We start from the raw sequence: 18,634 nt of genomic DNA, 5'->3' as shown, positions 1-18,634 counted from the left end.
TTGAAGAAGAATGATCAAGTCTGAAAATCCTTTACTAGCTTGTGTCTTCTACCAGCCTGACTTCCAGAGGAGATATCTGTCTGGGATGCAGGTTTCCTGAACCTGAATTCCACTTTCTGCACTGAGCTGGGAAGCAGATTGAAAAAAAAATCAAAATCAATCCTTCCTCCATACCTGCCTATAACCAAAGCTTCCTAGATAAAGGTAGAGGTTTTGATATAGCGCAAGTGAAGGGATTGAATTGGGAGTGTGCATAGAAATATATTTCTATTATCTAAACAACAAAAATGATTTGCTGTTCACTTGCAGTTCATTTCCCCAAAATGTTTTGGGCATAACGTAACTGCAGTTCATAGGGCCAAGGATGTTTGGTTGCTAGGTGATTGGTGTTGGTGCCTAGAGCAAGGGAAAACAGTCTGACTCTTGGCCTCTGTAAGTAGTCCAATGCTGTAGAAACTTCCAACAGGTAAACAAGGGAAGGCATCTCATTTTAGAACATCTCCAGTTGCCCTCCAGGCACCCCCACAGCTCTCTAACAGTGGTACTGGCCTGATACGTAAACACATTCATCGGAGTTTGATTTCCTCCCCAGCATCTTCATAGCCAGAGATCTCAAAGATCATACAGTTAGAACTCTCTCTGCACCAGAGGGTTGTAACAGTAGGAATCCCTTAGCAATGCAAGATTAGCAGAAGAACCAAACCAATTTAGTCTGTATCCTGAGCAAAGTCTCACTCAAATCAATTCTAACATTCAAAATATGAAACTTACTTTGAACACTAAACACAAGTACTCCAGTGATCTTTCAAGGTACTCATCAGTTTTCCGTATCTCATCAGGTCCCAAGTCATCCAGGTCACTGCCTCCGTAAGTTGAGGTGTTGAAATCGTAGGTGGTCAGGCCCAATAAGGACATGAGCGACTGGCCTGTCGATTGCTCGGCTGTGTGATCAGAGATTGATTTTGCGGTTTGCTTGGCCTGTGCTATTAAATGGGCCAGTTTCAGAACCTATGGAAGAATGAGCCAGTAATTCAGACAGATATAAGCTTTCCACCTACCCTGACCGTAAATATCAGCTCAACTAATTCAGCAGGGCGATGGAAACTGTCGCCCCAGTGTATACTGAAGTTTGAGAACAGTGAGGTCATGAATAAGGTTTCAAGGTCACAGGTGTGTACCAGCAGGCAGGGAGGTGGTTCGAAGTATGTCCACTTCAAAGCCAGGTGCATCCGGAATAAGCTGGGTGACCTTGCAGCATGGGTTTGTACCTGGTACTTCAATGTTATGACCATTTCAGAGACATGGATAGACCAGCAACAGGAATGATGTTGCAGGTTCCAGGGTTTAGATGTTTAAGGAAGATCAGGGAAGATGGTAAAAGAGGGAGATATATGATACTGTTAGTCCAGGACAGTATTACAGTGGCAAATGTTTGAGGACTTGTCTACTGAAGTACTGTGGGCTGAGATTAGAAACAGGAAAGGAGAGGTCACCCTGTTGGGAGTTTTCTATAGGCCTCCGAATAGTTCCAGAGACATACAGGAAAGGATTGCAAAGATGATTCTGGATAGGAACGAGAGTGACAAGATAGTTTTCAAATATTGACTGGAAATGCTATAATTCAAATGTTTTAGATGGGTCAGTTTTTGTCCAATGTGTACATGAGGGTTTCCTGACACAGCACATAGATAGGCCAAAAAGAGGTGAGGCCCCATTGGATATGGTATTAAACCTGGCCAGGTGTTACATTTGGAGGTAGTTGAGCACTTTGGTGATAGTGACCACAGTTTGGTTACATTTACTTTAGTGATGGAAAGGATTAAGTATATACTGCAAGGCAAGCGTGATAGCTGGGTGCAATCAGGCAAAATTTAGGATGCATCGGATGAGGAAGGAAACCGCAGGGGCTGGAGCTTGTTCAATGAAGAACTGCCATGTGTGTTTGATAAATATGTACCTGTCAAGCAAGGAGGAAGCAGTCGAGTGAGGGAACCAGGGTTTACTAAAGAAGTTGAATCTCTTCCTTGTTAAGAGGAAGAAGGAGGCTTTTGTTAGGATGAGACATGAAGGATCAGTTAGGGCATTTGAGAGTTACAAATTAGCCAGGAAGGACCCAAAGAGAAAGCTAAGAGCCAGGAGGGGACACGAGAGGTCTTTGGCAGGTGGGATCGAGGAAAACCCTAAAGCTTTCTATAGGTATGTCAGGAATAAAAGAACAACTAGGGTTAAGATTAGAGCCAATCAAGGACAGTAGTGGAAAGTTGTGCATGGAGTCCAAAGGGATAGGAGAGATGCTAAATGAATATTTTTCATCAGTATTGACATAGGAAAAAGACAATGTTGTCGAGGAACATACTGAGATACAGGCTACTAGACTAGACGGGATTGAGGTTCATAAGGAGGTGGTGTTAGCAATTCTGGAAAGTGTGAAAATAGATAAGTCCTCTGGGCCAGATGGGATTTATCCTAGGAATCTCTGGGAAGCCAGGGAGGAGAACGTCAAGCCTTTGGCTTTGATCTTTATATCGTCATTGTCTACAGGAATAATGCTAGAAGACTGCAAGATAGCAAAAGGGGAGTGGAGACAACCCTGGTAATTATAGACCAGTGAGCCTCCCTTTGGTTGTGGGTAAAGTGTTGGAAAGGATTATAAGAGATAGGATTTATAATCATCTAGAAAAACTAATTTGAATAGGGATAGTCAACACAGTTTTGTGAAGGATAGGTCGTGCCTCATAAACGTCTTTGAGAAGGTGACCAAACAGATGGGTGAGGGTAAAGCAGTTGATGTGTATATGGATTTCAGTAAGGTGTTTGATAAGGTTCCCGATGATAGGTTATTGCTGAAATTATGGAGACATGGGATTGAGGGTGATTTAGCAGTTTGGATCAGAAATTGGCTAGCTGAAAGTTAGTGGGTGGTGATTGATGGAAAATGTTCAACCTGGAGTTCAGTTACCGTTGTTTGTCATTTTTTTTAAATAAATGACTTGGATGAGGGTGTAGAAGGACAGGTGAGTAAACTGTCAGATGACACTAAGTGGTGGAGTTGTGGACAGTGTAAAAGGATGTAGTAGGTTACAGAGGGACATAGATTAGCTGCAGACCTGGTCTGAGAGGTGACAAATTTAGTTCAATGCAGAAAAGTGTGAGGCGATTAACTTTGGAATGTGTAAACAGGAATACAGAGTACTGGGCTAATAGTAAGATTCTTAGTAGTGTAGATGAGCAAAGAGATCTCGGTGTCCATGTGCATAGATCCCTGATGGCTGCCACCCAGGTTGATAGGGTTGTTAAGGCGGCCAATGGTGAGTTAGCTTTTATTGGTAGAGGGACTGAGTTTCAGAGCCATGAGGTCGTGTGGCAACTGTACAAAACTCTGGAGTGGCCAAATTTGGAGTATTGTGTACAGTTCTGGTTGCCACATTATAGAAAGGATGTAGAAGCATTGGAAAGGGTGCATGGAGGAAAGGCTGAGGGACCCGAGGCTGTTTTCATTAGAGAGGAGGAGGTTAAGAGGTGACTTAATTGAGACATACCAGAGGGTTAGATAGGGTGGACAGTGAGAGCCTTTTTCCTCAGATGATGATGGCTAGCATGAAGAAACATAGCTTTAAATTGAGGTGTGATAGATGTAGGATAGATGTCAGAAGTAGCTTCTTTACTCAGGGAGAGTGGTAAAGGCATGGAATGTCCTGTCTGCAACAGTAGTGGACTCGCCAACATTAAGGGCATTTAAATGGTCACTGGATAGACATGATTACTTACTTACAGTGTGGAAACAGGCCCTTCGGCCCAACAAGTCCACACCGACCCTCTGAAAAGCAACCCACCCAGACCCATTCGCCTACATTTACCCCTTCACCTAACACTACGGGCAATTTAGCATGGCCAATTCACCTAACCTGCACATCTTTGGACTGTGGGAGGAAATCGGAGCACCCGAAGGAAACCCACACAGACACAGGGAGAATGTGCAAACTTCACACAGACAGTTGACTGAGGCGGGAATTGAACCCGGGTCTCTGGTACTGTGAAGCAGCAGTGCTAACCACTGAGCCACCATATGGATGATAATGGAATAGTGTAGGTTAGATAGGCTTTCGATTGGTTTCACAGATCGATGCAACATCGAGGGCCAAAGGGCTTGTACTGTTCTGTAATGTTCTACATAGAACAATACAGCACAGAACAGGCCCTTCGGCCCACAATGTTGTGCCGAACATTTGTCCTAGCTTAAGCACCTATCCATGTACCTATCCAATTGCCACTTAAAGGTCACCAATGATTCTGACTCTGCCACTCCCACAGGTAGCGCATTCCATGCCCCCACCACTCTCTGGGTAAAGAACCCACCCCTGACATTCCCCCCATACCTTCCACCCTTCACCTTAAATTTATGTCCCCTTGTAACACTTTGCTGTACCCGGGGGAAAAGTTTCTGACTGTCTACTCTATCTATTCCTCTGATCATCTTATAAACCTCTATCAAGTCACCCCTCATCCTTCGCCATTCCAATGAGAAAAGGCCTAGCACTCTCAACCTATTCTCGTACAACCTATTCTCCATTCCAGGCAACATCCTGGTAAATCTCCTCTGCACCCTCTCCAAAGCTTCCACATCTTTCCTAAAGTGAGGTGACCAGAATTGCACACAGTACTCCAAATGTGGCCTAACCAACAGTCCTGTACAGCTGCAACATCACCTCACGACTCTTGAATTCAATCCCTCTGCTAATGAACGCTAATACACCATAGGCCTTCTTACAAGCTCGATCCACCTGTGTGGCAACTTTCAAAGATCTATGAACATAGACCCCAAGATCCCTCTGCTCCTCCACCTTACTAAGAACTCTACCGTTAACCCTGTATTCCGCATTCTTATTTATCCTTCCAAAATGGACAACCTCACACTTGACAGGGTTGAACTCCATCTGCCACTCCTCAGCCCAGCTCTGCATCATATCTAAGTCCCTTTGCAGCCGACAACAGCCCTACTCACTGTCCACAACTCCACCAATCTTCATATCGTCTGCAAATTTACTGACCGACCCTTCGACTCCCTCTTCCAAGTCATTAATAAAAGTTACAAACAGCAGAGGACCCAGAACTGATCCCTGCGGAACTCCACTTGTAACTGGGCTCCAGGCTGAATATTTACTATCTGCCACCACTCTCTGCCTTCGACCGGTTAGCCAGTTCTCTATCCAACTGGCCAAATTTCCCACTATCCCATGCCTCCTGACTTTCCGCAGAAGCCAACCATGGGGAACCTTATCAAATGCCTTACTAAAATCCATGTACACTACATCCACTGCTCTACCCTCATCCACATGCTTGGTCACCTCTTCAATGTTCTAACTCAAATGATGGTGCCTAAAGCCTTTTCACCATGTCCCATTCATCACTAACCTTGACAGACACCAGCTTGATTTGAAAAGTCCGAACCTTGCTTTTAAGTATTTGCACAGCCACTCTCGTCCCTAACTCTGTAATCCCCACATATGTTCAATATCTGCGCTCCTTTAATTTTGGTCATTTATACATCAACTTTAACAAGTCGATCACTGGACACTATATCTTTGGCTGCCTAAACTTCAGAATTTGTCCCTAAATCTTTCAGCCTCTCCCTGCTTTTTAAATACATTATTGAAAAGCTACTTCTTTGACCAAACTTTTGTTCATTTGACCTCATGTGGCTCAGTATCAAGGTTTGCTCAATGACCCTGTATTGAAACATCCTGGGACATCTACATGAAACGATCCATTTGTAGGTTGTTCTTAAACTAAGCAGCAAGCTTCAATTTTAAAGTGCAGTCGAGCCTAGTGTTGCAATGAGTGAATGCTTAAACTGAGCTCCCCTTGACTCTTTGGAAGTCTGTCTTATCTTCAGAGTCAGGAGGAAATAGGGAGCTCAGTTTAAGCATGTTAGATCATTTACTCCCTGGATCACCAGGCTTGACTGCACTTTAGAACTGTAATTTGCTGCTTAGCTCAACAATAACACTATGGAGTTACCACAGGACCTATTCCCCCAACACATTTATCATATTTTGTTTCGTTTGTTTAAATATATATTGTCAGCACCTCTTGGACTCATACCTTTGCCTTCAAGGAGTGAGGAGGACTATATCACGACTGTCTTCTGGTTTCCCATTACCTCAGATCTACCACATCCCTAGTTCTTGCATTCCACCAAAGAGACAAGGGAACATGGAACAGGGATGAACATTCAGCACTTTGTACTCACCAGATTCCTGACTTCGGACCCAAACATCTGCTTGTACACACAGTCCTGCCCCTCCAAATTGTACACGTGACTCTTGACTCTGAAGGCTGTATCCGCCATTGGGGAATGCCACGAGGACATGTAGGTGCTGCTGAAGCCAGGAGACGTATAGACACGATGCTGCCTTGGGCGATGCATTGGATCAGGCTCCATGAACAAGCGCTCAGCTATTTATAAACAGGACACATTGTGGAGTTTACATCACTACCAAAAGTAAAACGGTTACCTTCCAGGAACTGGTAGAAATTCCTCAGCCATGCTCAATATCACCCAACACAGAAGCTCACAGACTGGGGAAGATTACTCAGAACCCAGACTGAGGCACCAGTGCAGAAATGTGGGAGGCGCAGCACTAAACAAGGCAGCATTACCAGAGGGAACCCTGCACCGCCGGTGGGGGGGGGTGGGGGGGGGGGGGAAGGTGGCAGCAAATGCAAACCATACAATTTGGGTCTGTGGGTCCTTTCAGATGGAAAGATTGAGAGAGACTACTTTGAAGGCATTAAGGCATATATTAAGAAAGTAGGCAGGCAAGCAATAAAGACACAGCTGTAATTACAGATGACTTTAAACTACATACAAATTGGGCAAATGAAATCAATGACAGCAAAGGGAAGTGAGTATGGGATGTTTTTCTGGATTAAAATATCAAGGAACCAGCAAGAGAGCAGGCCGTCCTGAACAGGGTATTGTGTAATGAGAAAGGAATAATTGGCAATCTAGCTCTGCAAGGTCCCTCGGGGAATAGTGGCTATGATTGAATTTTTCATTAAGGTGGGGAGTGATGTGGTTAATTCTGACACTAGGGTTCTGAATCTGAAGAAAGAAAACTATGATTTGTATGAGATGTGAGCTGGATATGATAAATGTTACTGAAGGAATGATGGTGAATAGGCAATGGTAAACACCTAAAACATAAAACACATCAGGTGACCAAAGCGTGGCCAACAAGGGTAATAAGAATAATATCAGATCCAAGGAAGAGACAAACAAATTGTCCAAAAAAAAAATCAGCTGAGCTGAGGATTGGATGTAGTTTAAATATCAGCCAAGGAGAACAAAGAGACTGATTAAGAGGGGTAAAATAGAGGATGAAGGTACGCTTGTGGGGAAGACACCCAGAGAATCTTTTACAATTAGTGTGGATGTGAAGATAAAAAGTTAGTGAAGATAATCAATCTTACAGTCAGAGACTGGGAAAGTTATAATGGGGAACAAAAAGACGGAATGCCAGTTAAATACATATTTTGGTTCGATCTTCACAAATGAGGACATGGATAATCTCCCTAAAATGTTGGAGAACGGAAAGGGATGAGGAGGGGAAGAAGGAGCTAAAGGGAATAATTATTAGGAAGGAAATGGTATATGGGAAATTAATGGGATTAAAACCAATAAGTCCCCAGGGCCAAATAACCTACATCCCAGAGTACTTAAAAATGAGGGCCTAAGAAATAGTGAATAAATTGGTGGCCATTTTCAAGATCCTTTACACCCTGGAGCAGTTCCATTAGATTGCTTGGCAGCTAAGGCCATTTAGGACTGAGCTGTGGAGAAATTTATTTACCCAGACAGTAGTGAGCCTGGGGAATTCTCTGCCACAGAAAGCAGTTGAGGCTAAAGCATTGAATCTTTGAGTCATAGAGATGTATAGCACAGAAACAGACTCTTTGGTCCAACTCGTCCATGCCGACCAAAAATCCTAACCTAATCTAGTCCCACTTGCCAGCAACTGACCCATATCCCTCCAAAGCCTTCCTATTCATATACCCACCCAGATGCCTCTTAAATGTTGCAATTGTACCAGCCTCCACCACTTCCTTTGGCAGCTCATTCCATACACACACCACCCTATGCGTGAAAAAGTTGCCCCTTAGGTTTCTTTCATATTTTTGCCCTCTCACTCTAAACCTATGCCCTCTAATTCTGGATTCCCCACACCAGGGAAAAGACTTTGTCTATTTACCCTATCCATGCCCTCAATTTTGTAAACCTCTATAAGGTCACCCCTCAGCCTCCGATGTTCCACAAAGAACAGCCCCAACCTGCTCAGCCTCTCCCTATAGCTCTATTCTCCAACCCTGTAAATCTTTTCTGACCCCTTTCAAGTTTCACAACATCTTTCCGATAGGAAGGAGACCAGAATTGCATGCAATATTCTAAAAGTGGCCTAACCTGTACAGCTACAACATGACCACCCAACTCCTGTACTCAATACTCTGACTAATAAAGGAAAGCATACCAAACGCCTTCTTCACTATCCTATCTACCTGCGACTCTACTTTCAAGAAGCTATGAACCTGCACTCCAAAGTCTCTCTGTTCAGCAACATATCCTAGGACCTTACCATTAAGTGTATAAGTCCTGCTAAGATTTGCTTTCTCAAAACGCAGCACCTCGCATTTATCCAAATTAAACTCAATCTTTCACTTCTCAGCCCACTGGCCCATCTGATCAAGATCCTGTTGTAATCTGAGGTCCACTACACCTTCAACTTTGGTGTCATCTGCAAACCTCTTATGCTCGCATCCAAATCATTTATATAAATGATGAAAAGTAGAGGACCCAGCACTGACCCTTGTGGCACTCCACTGGTCACAGACCTCCAGTCTGAAAAACAACCCTCCACCACCACCCTCTGTCTTCTACCCTCGAGCCAGTTTTGTATCCAAATCCTTGCTAACCAGTGTCCCATGGGGAACCTTGTTAGACTAAGAAAGCTTAGAATTAATTCTTAGGGCAAAAGAGATCAAAGGGTATTGGGAAAAACAGGAATAGGGACTGAGATGGATGATCAGCTATGATTGTATTCAAGACAGAGCAGACTTGATTGGCTGAATGGCCCACTCCAATCTGCTATGTTCTGGTGATAAACAATAGTGTCATAATTACTCCTTACCTTCCTTGATCATTTCAGCAAGGTTGGGCTGACTGTACACTTTGGCCACTCGATACACCATCAGTGCATTCTTGGGACTGACAAGGTCAGTGCGCAACGCTCGATTCAAAAAACCTTGGAAGAGTTTTGTGAACATCAGCAGGTTATCCTGCACAAACGGTGCCCTGCGAGATAGAATGAATGGTTAGAAGCAAGACAGAAATAATCAATCACCAATTAGATTGTGACAATTGAAAACTGGAAGAATCCTCCACACACAAGAATTGCTCAAACACCAACAAAATACAGTGTCCTCAGAATAACTACTCAGCCCATTGTGCCCATGTCTCTGTTAGCTCTTCAAACTGAGCAATCCACTCGAATCCCATTGCCTAATTTTTTTAAAATCAATTCGGCTACATATTCTTTTTACGTGATGTTGGAATCACTTCCCAATATTTGCATGGAGCAACAAAGCATTTATTTCAACTTCCCCTTTTGCTCTTGCAGAGACAATCTTCATATCTGCAACTTTGTTTCTGATTGCCAACCACTGGGAACAATCCTTCATCTTTCAAAGTCTTTAAAGAATTTTAAGCCCCTCCAGTATCTACCCATCTTAAAGAAAAGTTGAGTAATGCACAACTGTTGTTTTTATCTGCTTGGGAGAGAGGGAAATAAAAGATGACTTGGAAGGTTTAAGGAATGAAAAGTGGTCTTTGCAATGAAACAATATACTAGCAGATTGATTGCTTCAGAGTAAATCACACCAAGCTTAGTGAGCCTCAGCCAATGAAAGTAGCTCAAACATATTTATACAAAAATAAAGTTGATCTTAGAAACATCTTTCAAATAAAATAACAGAACAAATTCCCAGCCCCTTTCCAGTTCAATCAATTAAAGACAGTTCTAACTGTTGCATTCTTTTGGAACTTTGGAGAAAATAAGTCAAAATAACAGCACTTTAAAAAGGGAGAGGAACAGACAAAGGAAGCACATGGTGAGGTCGGTGTAGGAGAGAGAGAGAGAGAGAGAGAAAAACCCACATTGCTAACTAAAACAGCAGTGAACCTGCACAGTACTGCCTTTGCTGTTGAATTCATCTATCGCTGGACATCGGAGTGCGTCTGGGAAAATTAACAAACAGTGAAATTCACAACTGATTCACAAATTCACAACAGGAACCTGTTGGAGAGGTCACTGCACAGAGACAGAATAATGGCTATTTTAAGCGTGGCCTTACAGAAAGTCTGCAGTAGTGAGTAGAGTGGGTTCTTTCTGGATTATTTGTTTTATTGAGACATGTCTCTTGATTAAACTTAAAATATAAGCCATGAGTATTAATTTAACCTGGAGAAGTGTTTTGTAGAGGAATATTTTCTGGGTCTGTAGATTGGAAGAAGCAAAAATGGCCTTTAGTAGAGTGATATGCTCTTCTTGTCGGATGTGAGAGTTTAGGGAGAGTTTATGGGTTATGAGGATTATATCCACAATAAATGCCGTTGGTTGCGAATCCTATCAGATTGAATGGATCGGTTGGAGAGACAGTTAGAGGTAATGAGGTATTTACAAGAGCAAGGGGATGTGATGGAAGGCAGTTATAGAAAGGGGGGCAAGTCTCAGATACAGTCACATAGATGGGTTAACTCCAGGAAGGGTAAGAGAGGTAGGCAGGTAGTGCAGGAGTCTTCTGTGGCTATCCCCATTTCAAACAGGCATGCTGTTTTGGAAAACGTAGGGGGTGATGGATTCTCTGGGGAATGTAGCACGAACAGACAAGTTTCTGGTATTGAGACTGACTCTAATGCTGTAAAGGGTACGTAGGGTTCCAAGAGATCGATTGTGTTATGGGACTCTCTAGTCCAAGGTACAGACAGACATTTCTGTAGCCAGCATGAAAAATTAGAATGGTGTGTTGCTTCCCTGGTGCCAGGATCAAGGATGTCTCAGAGAGGGTGCAGAATGTTCTCATGGGAACAGGGGCCAGCAAGAGGTCATTGTCCACATTGGAACCAATAACATAGGAAGGGAAAAGGTTGAGATTCTGAAGGGAGATTAGAGAGTTAAGCAGGAATTTAAAAGGGAGGTCCTTGAGTAGTAATATCTGGATTACCCCTGGTGCTACAAACTAGTGAGGGCAGGAATAGGAGGATAGAGCAGATGAATGCATGGCTGAGGAGCTGGTGTACAGGAAATTGATTCACATTTCTGGATCATTAGAATCTCGTCTGAGGTAGAAGTGACCTGTACAAGAAGGACAGGTTGCACTTAAATTGGAAGGGGATCCCAGGGAGATAGTGAGGAAAGAGATCAATCTGAGATTAGTACAGTTAAAAACAAAGGTGAGGACAGGCAGGGACAAAGCAGAGAACAAGGTAGGACTGATAAATTATATTACCTTTACTTCAGTGCAAGAGGCCTAACAGGGAAGGCAGATGAACTTAGGGCATGGTTAGGAACATGGGACTGGGATATCATAGCAATTACAGAAACATGGCTCAGGGATGGACAGAACTGGCAGCTTTATATTACAGGATACAAATGCTACAGGAAGGACAGAGGGGAGGCAAGAGAGGATACGTTTTTGATAACGTATAGCATTACAGCTGAACTGAGGGAGGATATTGCCAGAAATACATCCAGAGAAGTTATTTGGGTAGAACTGAGAAATAAGGGAGGGATGGTCACCTTAATGGGACTGTATTATAGACCCCCTAACAGTCAGAGGGAAATCAAGAAACAGATTTGTAAGGAGATCTCAGTTATCTGGAAGAATAATAGGGTGGTTATGGTTCAAGATTTTAACTTTCCAAACATAGACTGGGACTGCCACACTGTGAAGGGTTTAGATGGAGAGGAATTTGCTAAGTGTTTACAAGGAAATTTCTGATTCAGTGTGTGGATGTACCTACTAGAGAAGGTGCAAAACTTGACCTACTCTTGGGAATTAAGGTAGGGCAGGTGACTGAGGTGTCAGTGGGGGAGCACTTTGGGGCCAGCAACCATAATTCTATTCGTTTTAAAATAGTGATGGAAAAGGATAGACCAGACCTAAATGTTGAAGTTCTAAATTGGAGAAAGGCCAATTTTGACGGTATTAGGCAAGAACTTTCAAAAGCTGATTGGGGACAGATGTTTGCAGGTAAAGGACGGCTGGAAACTATAGGCCGGTGAGTCTCACTTCTGTTGTGGGCAAAGTCTTAGAGAGTAGTGTAAGGGATAGGATTTATGAACATCTGGATAGGAATAATGTGATCAAGGATAGTCAGCATGGTTTTGTGAAGGGCAGGTCATGCCTCACAAACCTTATTGAATTCTTTGAGAAGGTGACTAAGGAGGTGGACGAGGGGAAAGCAGTAGATGTGGTGTATATGGATTTTAGTAAGGCGTTTGATAAGGTTCCCCACGGTAGGCTACTGCAAAAAATACGGAGGTATGGCATTGAGGGTGAGTTGGAGGTTTGGATTAGGAATTGGCTGGCTGGAAGGAGACAGAAGATAGTAGTTGATGGTAAAGGTTCATCTTGGAGTGGCGTTACTAGCGGTGTTCCGCAAGGATCTGTTTTGGGACCATTGCTGTTTGTCATTTTTATAAATGACCTGGAGGAGGGGTTAGAAGGTCGGGTGAGCAAGTTTGCGGATGATACAAAAGTCAGAGGAGTTGTTGACAGTGAGGAAGGATGTGGCAGGTTACAGCGGGATATAGAGAAGCTGCAGAGCTGGGCAGAAAGGTGGCAAATGGAGTTCAATGTAGCTAAGTGTGAGGTGATTCACTTTGGTAAGAGTAACAAAAAGATGGAGTACTGGGCTAATGGTCGGATACTTGGTAGTGTGGATGAGCAGAGGGATCTTGGTGTCCATGTACACAGATCTCTGAAAGTTGCCACCCAGATAAATAGTGCAGTGAAGAAGGCATATGGCGTACTGGCTTTTATTGGTAGAGGAATTGAGTTCCGGAGTCCTGAGGTCATGTTGCAGTTGTTTCAGACTCTGGTGCGGCCGCATCTGGAGTATTGTGTGCAGTTTTCGTTGCCATACTATAGGAAGGATGTGGAGGCACTGGAACGGGTGCAGAGGAGGTTTACCAGGATGTTGCCTGGTATGGTAGGAAGATCCTATGAGGAAAGGCTGAGGCACTTGGGGCTGTTTTCATTGGAGAAAAGAAGGTTTAGGGGTGACTTGATAGAGGTGTACAAGATGATTAGAGGTTTAGATAGGGTTGACCGTGAGAACCTTTTTCCACATATGGAGTCAGCTATTACAAGGGGGCATAGCTTTAAATTAAGGGGTGGTAGGTATAGGACAGATGTTAGGGGTAGGTTCTTTACTCAGCGAATGCCCTGCCAGTAGCAGTGGTGGACTCTCCCTCTTTATGGGCATTTAAACGGGCATTGGATAGGCATATGGAGGATAGTGGGCTAGTGTAGGTTAGGTGGGCTTGGATCGGCGCAACATCGAGGGCCAAAGGGCCTGTACTGCACTGTATTCTTCTATGTTCTATGTTCTATGAAAATGGGAAGCCTTCAAAAATGAGAAGTCCAGAGAAAGCATATTCCTGTTAGGGTGAAAGGAAAGGCTGGTAGGTATAGGGAATGCTGGATGACTAAAGAAATTGAGGCTTTGGTTAGGAAACAGAAGGAAGTATATGTCAGGTATAGACAGGATCGATCGAGTGAATCCTTAGAAGAGTATAAAGGCAGTAGGAGTATACTTGAGAGAGAAATCAGGAGGGCAAAAAGGGGATATGAGATAGCTTTGGCAAATAGGGTTAAGGAGAATCCAAAGGGTTTTTACAAATACATTAAGGGCAAAAGGGTAACAAGGGAGAGATTAGGGCCTATCAAAGATAAGCAAGGCAGCCTTTGTGTGGAGCCACAGGAGATGGGAGAGATACTAAACTAGTATTTTGCATCAGTACTTACTGTGGAAAATGACATGGAAATAGATGGTGGCACCCTGCAAAATGTCCATATTACAGAGGAAGAAGTATTGGATATCTTGAAACGCATAAAAGTGGACAAATCCCCAGGACCTGATCAGATGTATCCTAGAACTCTGTGGGAAGCTAGGGAAGTGATTGCTGGGCCTGTTACTGACATATTTGTATCATCAATAGTCACAGATGAGGTGCTGGAAGACTGGAGGTTGGCTAATGTGGTGCCACTGTTTAAGGCAGATGGTAAGGACAAGTCTGGAATGATTGACTGGTAAGCCTGACATTGGTGGTGGGCAAGCTGTTGGAGGGAATCCTGAGGGACAGGATATACATGTATTTGGAATAGTCAACATGACTGTGTGTGTGGGAAATCAAGTCTCACAAACTTAATTAATTTTTTGAAGAAGTAACAAAGAGGATTGATGAGGGCAGAGCAGTAGATGTGATCTATATGGACTTCAATAAGGCGTTCGACAAAGTTCCCCATGGGAGACTGATGAGCAAGGTTAGACCTTATGAAGACAGGGAGAACTCACCATTTGGATACAGAACTGGCTCAAAGGTAGAAGACAGAGGGTGGTGGTGGGGGGTTGTTTTTCAGACTGGAGGCCTGTGACCAGTGGAGTGCCACAAGGATCGGTGCTGGGTCCACTACTTTTCATCATTTACGTAAATGCTTTGGATGTGGGCATAAGACGTACAGTTAGTAAGTTTGCAGATGACACCAAAATTGGAGGTGTAGTGGACAGCAAAGAAGGTTACTCGGATTACAATGAGATGGGTTAATGGGCAGATGGAATTTAATTTAATTTAATTTAGATAAATTTAGATTTAATTTAGATAAAATGTGAGGCGTTGCATTTTGAGAAAGCAAATCTTAGCAGGACCTATACACTTAATGGTAAGATCCTAGGGAGTGTTGCTGAACAGAGACACCTTAGAGTGCAGGTGCATAGCTCCTTGAAAGTAGAGTCGCAGATAGATAGGATAGTGAAGGCGGTGTTTGGTATGCTTTCCTTTATTAGTCAGAGTATTGAGCACAGGGGTTGAGAGTCATGTTGCAGCTGTACAGGACATTGGTTAGGCCACTGTTGGAATATTGCATGCAATTCTGGTCTCCTTCCTATTGGAAATATTTTGTGAAACCTGAAAGTGTTTAGAAAAGATTTACAAGGATGTTGCCAGGGTTGGAGGATTTGAGCTATGGGGAGAGGTTGAATAGGCTAGGGCTGTTTTCCCTGGAGTGTTGGAGGCTGAGGGATGACCTTGTAGAAGTTTATAAAATCAAGAGGGACATGGATAGGATAAATAGACAAAGTATTTTCCCTGTGGTGGTGGAAGAACTAGAGGGTATCAGGTTTAGGGTGAGAGAGGAAAGATATAAAAGGGACATAAGGGGAAACCTTTTCACGCAGAGAGTGGTACATGCATGGAATGAGCTGCCAGAGGAAGTGTGGAGGCTGGTACAATTGCAACATTTAAAAGGCATATGGATGAGAACATGATGGGAAGGGTTTAGAGGGATATGGACTGGGTGCTGGCAGGTGGGACTAGATTGAGTTGGGATATCTGGTCGGTATGGACGGGTTGTACCAAAGGGTCTGTTTCCGTGCTGTACATCTCTAGGACTCTAATTTAGCTGGATCATGCCACTTCCCATTCACTGTGTTAGGTGTGTGGAATGCACTGCCACCAGTGGTAGTCGAGTCAGACACATTAGGGACATTAAAGCAACTCTTGGATAGGGTCATGGATGATCGTAAAGTAAAGGTATGTAGGTTAGTTTGATCTTAAACTAGCATAAACGGTCAGCACAACATCAAGGGCAGAAGGGCCTGTACTGTGCTGTTCAATGGTTTTGTGTAAATACATAGAAGTAGCAACAGGAAAGCATGATATTTCGTCATAACACAAAAGGATATGGACAAGTGCAGGAAATGGGGATTAGTGCACTTTTAGTGGTAGTTATGTCGATGAAGACTCGATGGGCTAAAGGGCCTTTTTTGCACTTTATCAATCTATGAATTGGCCCAAACTGTCAGATCAGCATTTACCCCCAAGTGAGTAAATGGTTTGACCAATTTTAACCAGCTGTTCCCAAATCTAGTTTTTGTTTTGGGGCTGGGGCATGCAGTGAACATCTTGACAAAACCATTTCCAATTCACTTCCACCATACAAAACTAAAATACATCTGCTTCCTAACTCCCTGGCAGATCAAAGATTAATTGGTGTAAACACACTTGTTTGTAATATCTGCAGTATTAGGTACTGTACCTTATAAAAGATAGCTATTGTTTGACATAATGGGTGGTGCACTGCTTTTAACCTGGAGAAGGGGAAAGAGGGGAACATGGCCCAGACCTCTCCTATGCTCAAAAATATGAATAATATAAAGAAATAGTTTAACTCCACTGTGAGCTCAAATTGGGTATAAAGTGAAGATGACTTGAGCCGAGTTAGAAGAGTATCTTTGCTTGCATTTTAACTGTAATCACACTGCTATATCAACGTCTTCCATGTGATTTACCATTTGTCTGGTATGCTGCGATCCATAGAATCAATCAGGCTGAATGGTTTATCGCCGGCATACCTCCATGGCTGCAGATAACTCAACCAGGTTTCCAAAACCTGCAGAGAAAAACTGAACTATTAAAAAGAGGACAGGCAAACATTAAAAATTGAACCCTGTCTCCAAGGAATCTTTTGAGTGTAAAATCACCTGGCTGTACGATTATAAGTTTTGAACTTTAAGTTGGATTGTGTCTGAAAACTGAAGCTATCAAGCAGATTCATCAGAATGAAATCATAACTTGTTGTTGTACTGGTGATGGCAGCAGAATTAACAGCATTATACTGGCACAGTAACACTGTCATTCTACACAGCAAGGGGTCCCTAATTTACAAATGTATTCCTGTGCAGGGTGAAATTTTAAAGATCCATCAAAGGAACATTACCTGTAATTACTAACAGCTATATCGCTTTGCTTTGTTTTCCAACATGTGTCCAAATTGATTTGTGAATGGACTGAAGACAAGAATCCATTTGCAACCCAGGGACTGCCTGTCCATTGGCAGCAATTCACTCAACACAGACAAGGGTTATATTGCGGTCTGCCAGAGCACAAGTAGTTCAAAAATGTTTTAATGATGATCTGGACTTTGTCCGATATTGTAAAACAGCTGATAGCCTTGGTCAAAGTTGGGATTTAAGGAGGATCTTGAAGGTGGAGAAGCAAAAGGATAGAGGAAAGGAGGTTCATCATTTGAGAGCAGAACTACAAATGGTGCCGATAGATGGGAAAGAGAGGGCTAAGAGCTCTTGGGAAATTTTAGGGCTGGAGAAAACTTGGAGGTGAGAAGACAAGGATGAGAATTCAAGTTCGATCTTTTTAGATTAGATTACTTACAGTGTGGAAACAGGCCCTTCGGCCCAACAAGCCCACACCGCCCCGCCGAAGCGCAACCCACCCATACCCCTACATTTACCCCTTACCTAACACTACGGGCAATTTAGCATGGCCAATTCACCTGACCTGCACATCTTTGGACTGTGGGAGGAAACCGGAGCACCCGGAGGAAACCCACGCAGACACAGGGAGAATATGCAAACTCCACACAGACAGTCGCCTGAGGCGGGAATTGAACCCAGGTCTCTGGCGCTGTGCGGCGGCAGTGCTAACCACTGTGCCATTGTGCCGCTCTTGGCTAATCATACTTCAAATTCAGTCAATCACTTGTCGTTAAATCATTTCTGTCTGGGTCATTAAGTATGATCAAGCCTGAGATAGGTTTTTAATCAGTAAGGGAATCAAGGGCGATGAAGAAAAGACAAGGAAATGGAGTTGAGGATTATCAGATCAGCCATGACCTCAATAAATGCCAGAACAGACCTGATGGGCTGAATGGCCTAATGCTGCTCCCATTTCATATGGTGTGTTGAAATCCAGTTTCTAGCAATGGAACACAGCAACAGTAGAGCACGGCAAACATCCCTACTGCTCAATCTAGTGTCAGTTACCGTGTTTTGAGGAGTTCAACATAATTCCAACTTACATAGGCAGTTCTGAGGTATATAATAAAAACATGCAGTGCTCAGTTGCAACATACCGCTCTAAAGGAGGCATCCAGAGGCCAGTGACTGAAACATTGTTGCAGGAACACATACAACTTCTGCTGAAGAAAGCATGAAATCACAGCTCTGCAAGAAAATCAAAGCAAATTATTTTCACATTAATTAAGCAGTCATGTGCAAGAAATGGAGAAAAACTGCTACACAGAATCTTAATTTTCATGATCAATTGGTGTAATTCAGCCTGTAACTTCCTCCAACCCAAAGCAGGAGACACACGATAAAGAACCATGCAATGTACTAAAGCAGCAAACAACTCATCTACATTTACTACTGTCATTCACCTCTTCGACACACTCGGGTACACGCAGAGTAATAGATACGAACAGGTTAGTAGACCTTTCAGTCCAAGTCATCCTTACCGACCAGATATCCTAAATTAATCTAGTTCTATTTGCCTGCATT

At 43.2% G+C, this 18,634-nt stretch overlaps 1 protein-coding gene across 4 annotated transcripts in view; it reads right to left on the bottom strand.

The window, feature by feature from the left end:
* Nucleotides 1–18,634, bottom strand: part of smpd4 (sphingomyelin phosphodiesterase 4) — a 79,461-nt gene that overhangs the window by 12,002 nt on the left and 48,825 nt on the right. For all 4 annotated transcript variants that reach the window (XM_072586994.1, XM_072586996.1, XM_072586995.1 and 1 more), the window contains 5 exons: nt 18,208–18,298; nt 16,628–16,728; nt 9,186–9,349; nt 6,251–6,456; nt 772–1,008 (listed from right to left, as the gene is read on the bottom strand). In XM_072586994.1, the coding sequence (XP_072443095.1) occupies nt 772–1,008; nt 6,251–6,456; nt 9,186–9,349; nt 16,628–16,728; nt 18,208–18,298 (799 nt within the window). The remainder of the gene's footprint in view (nt 1–771; nt 1,009–6,250; nt 6,457–9,185; nt 9,350–16,627; nt 16,729–18,207; nt 18,299–18,634) is intronic.

Source organism: Chiloscyllium punctatum, chromosome 17, assembly GCF_047496795.1.
Source record: "Chiloscyllium punctatum isolate Juve2018m chromosome 17, sChiPun1.3, whole genome shotgun sequence".
Classification (NCBI taxonomy): Eukaryota; Metazoa; Chordata; class Chondrichthyes; order Orectolobiformes; family Hemiscylliidae; genus Chiloscyllium; species Chiloscyllium punctatum.
This window is presented reverse-complemented; position numbering and strand designations above follow the sequence as displayed.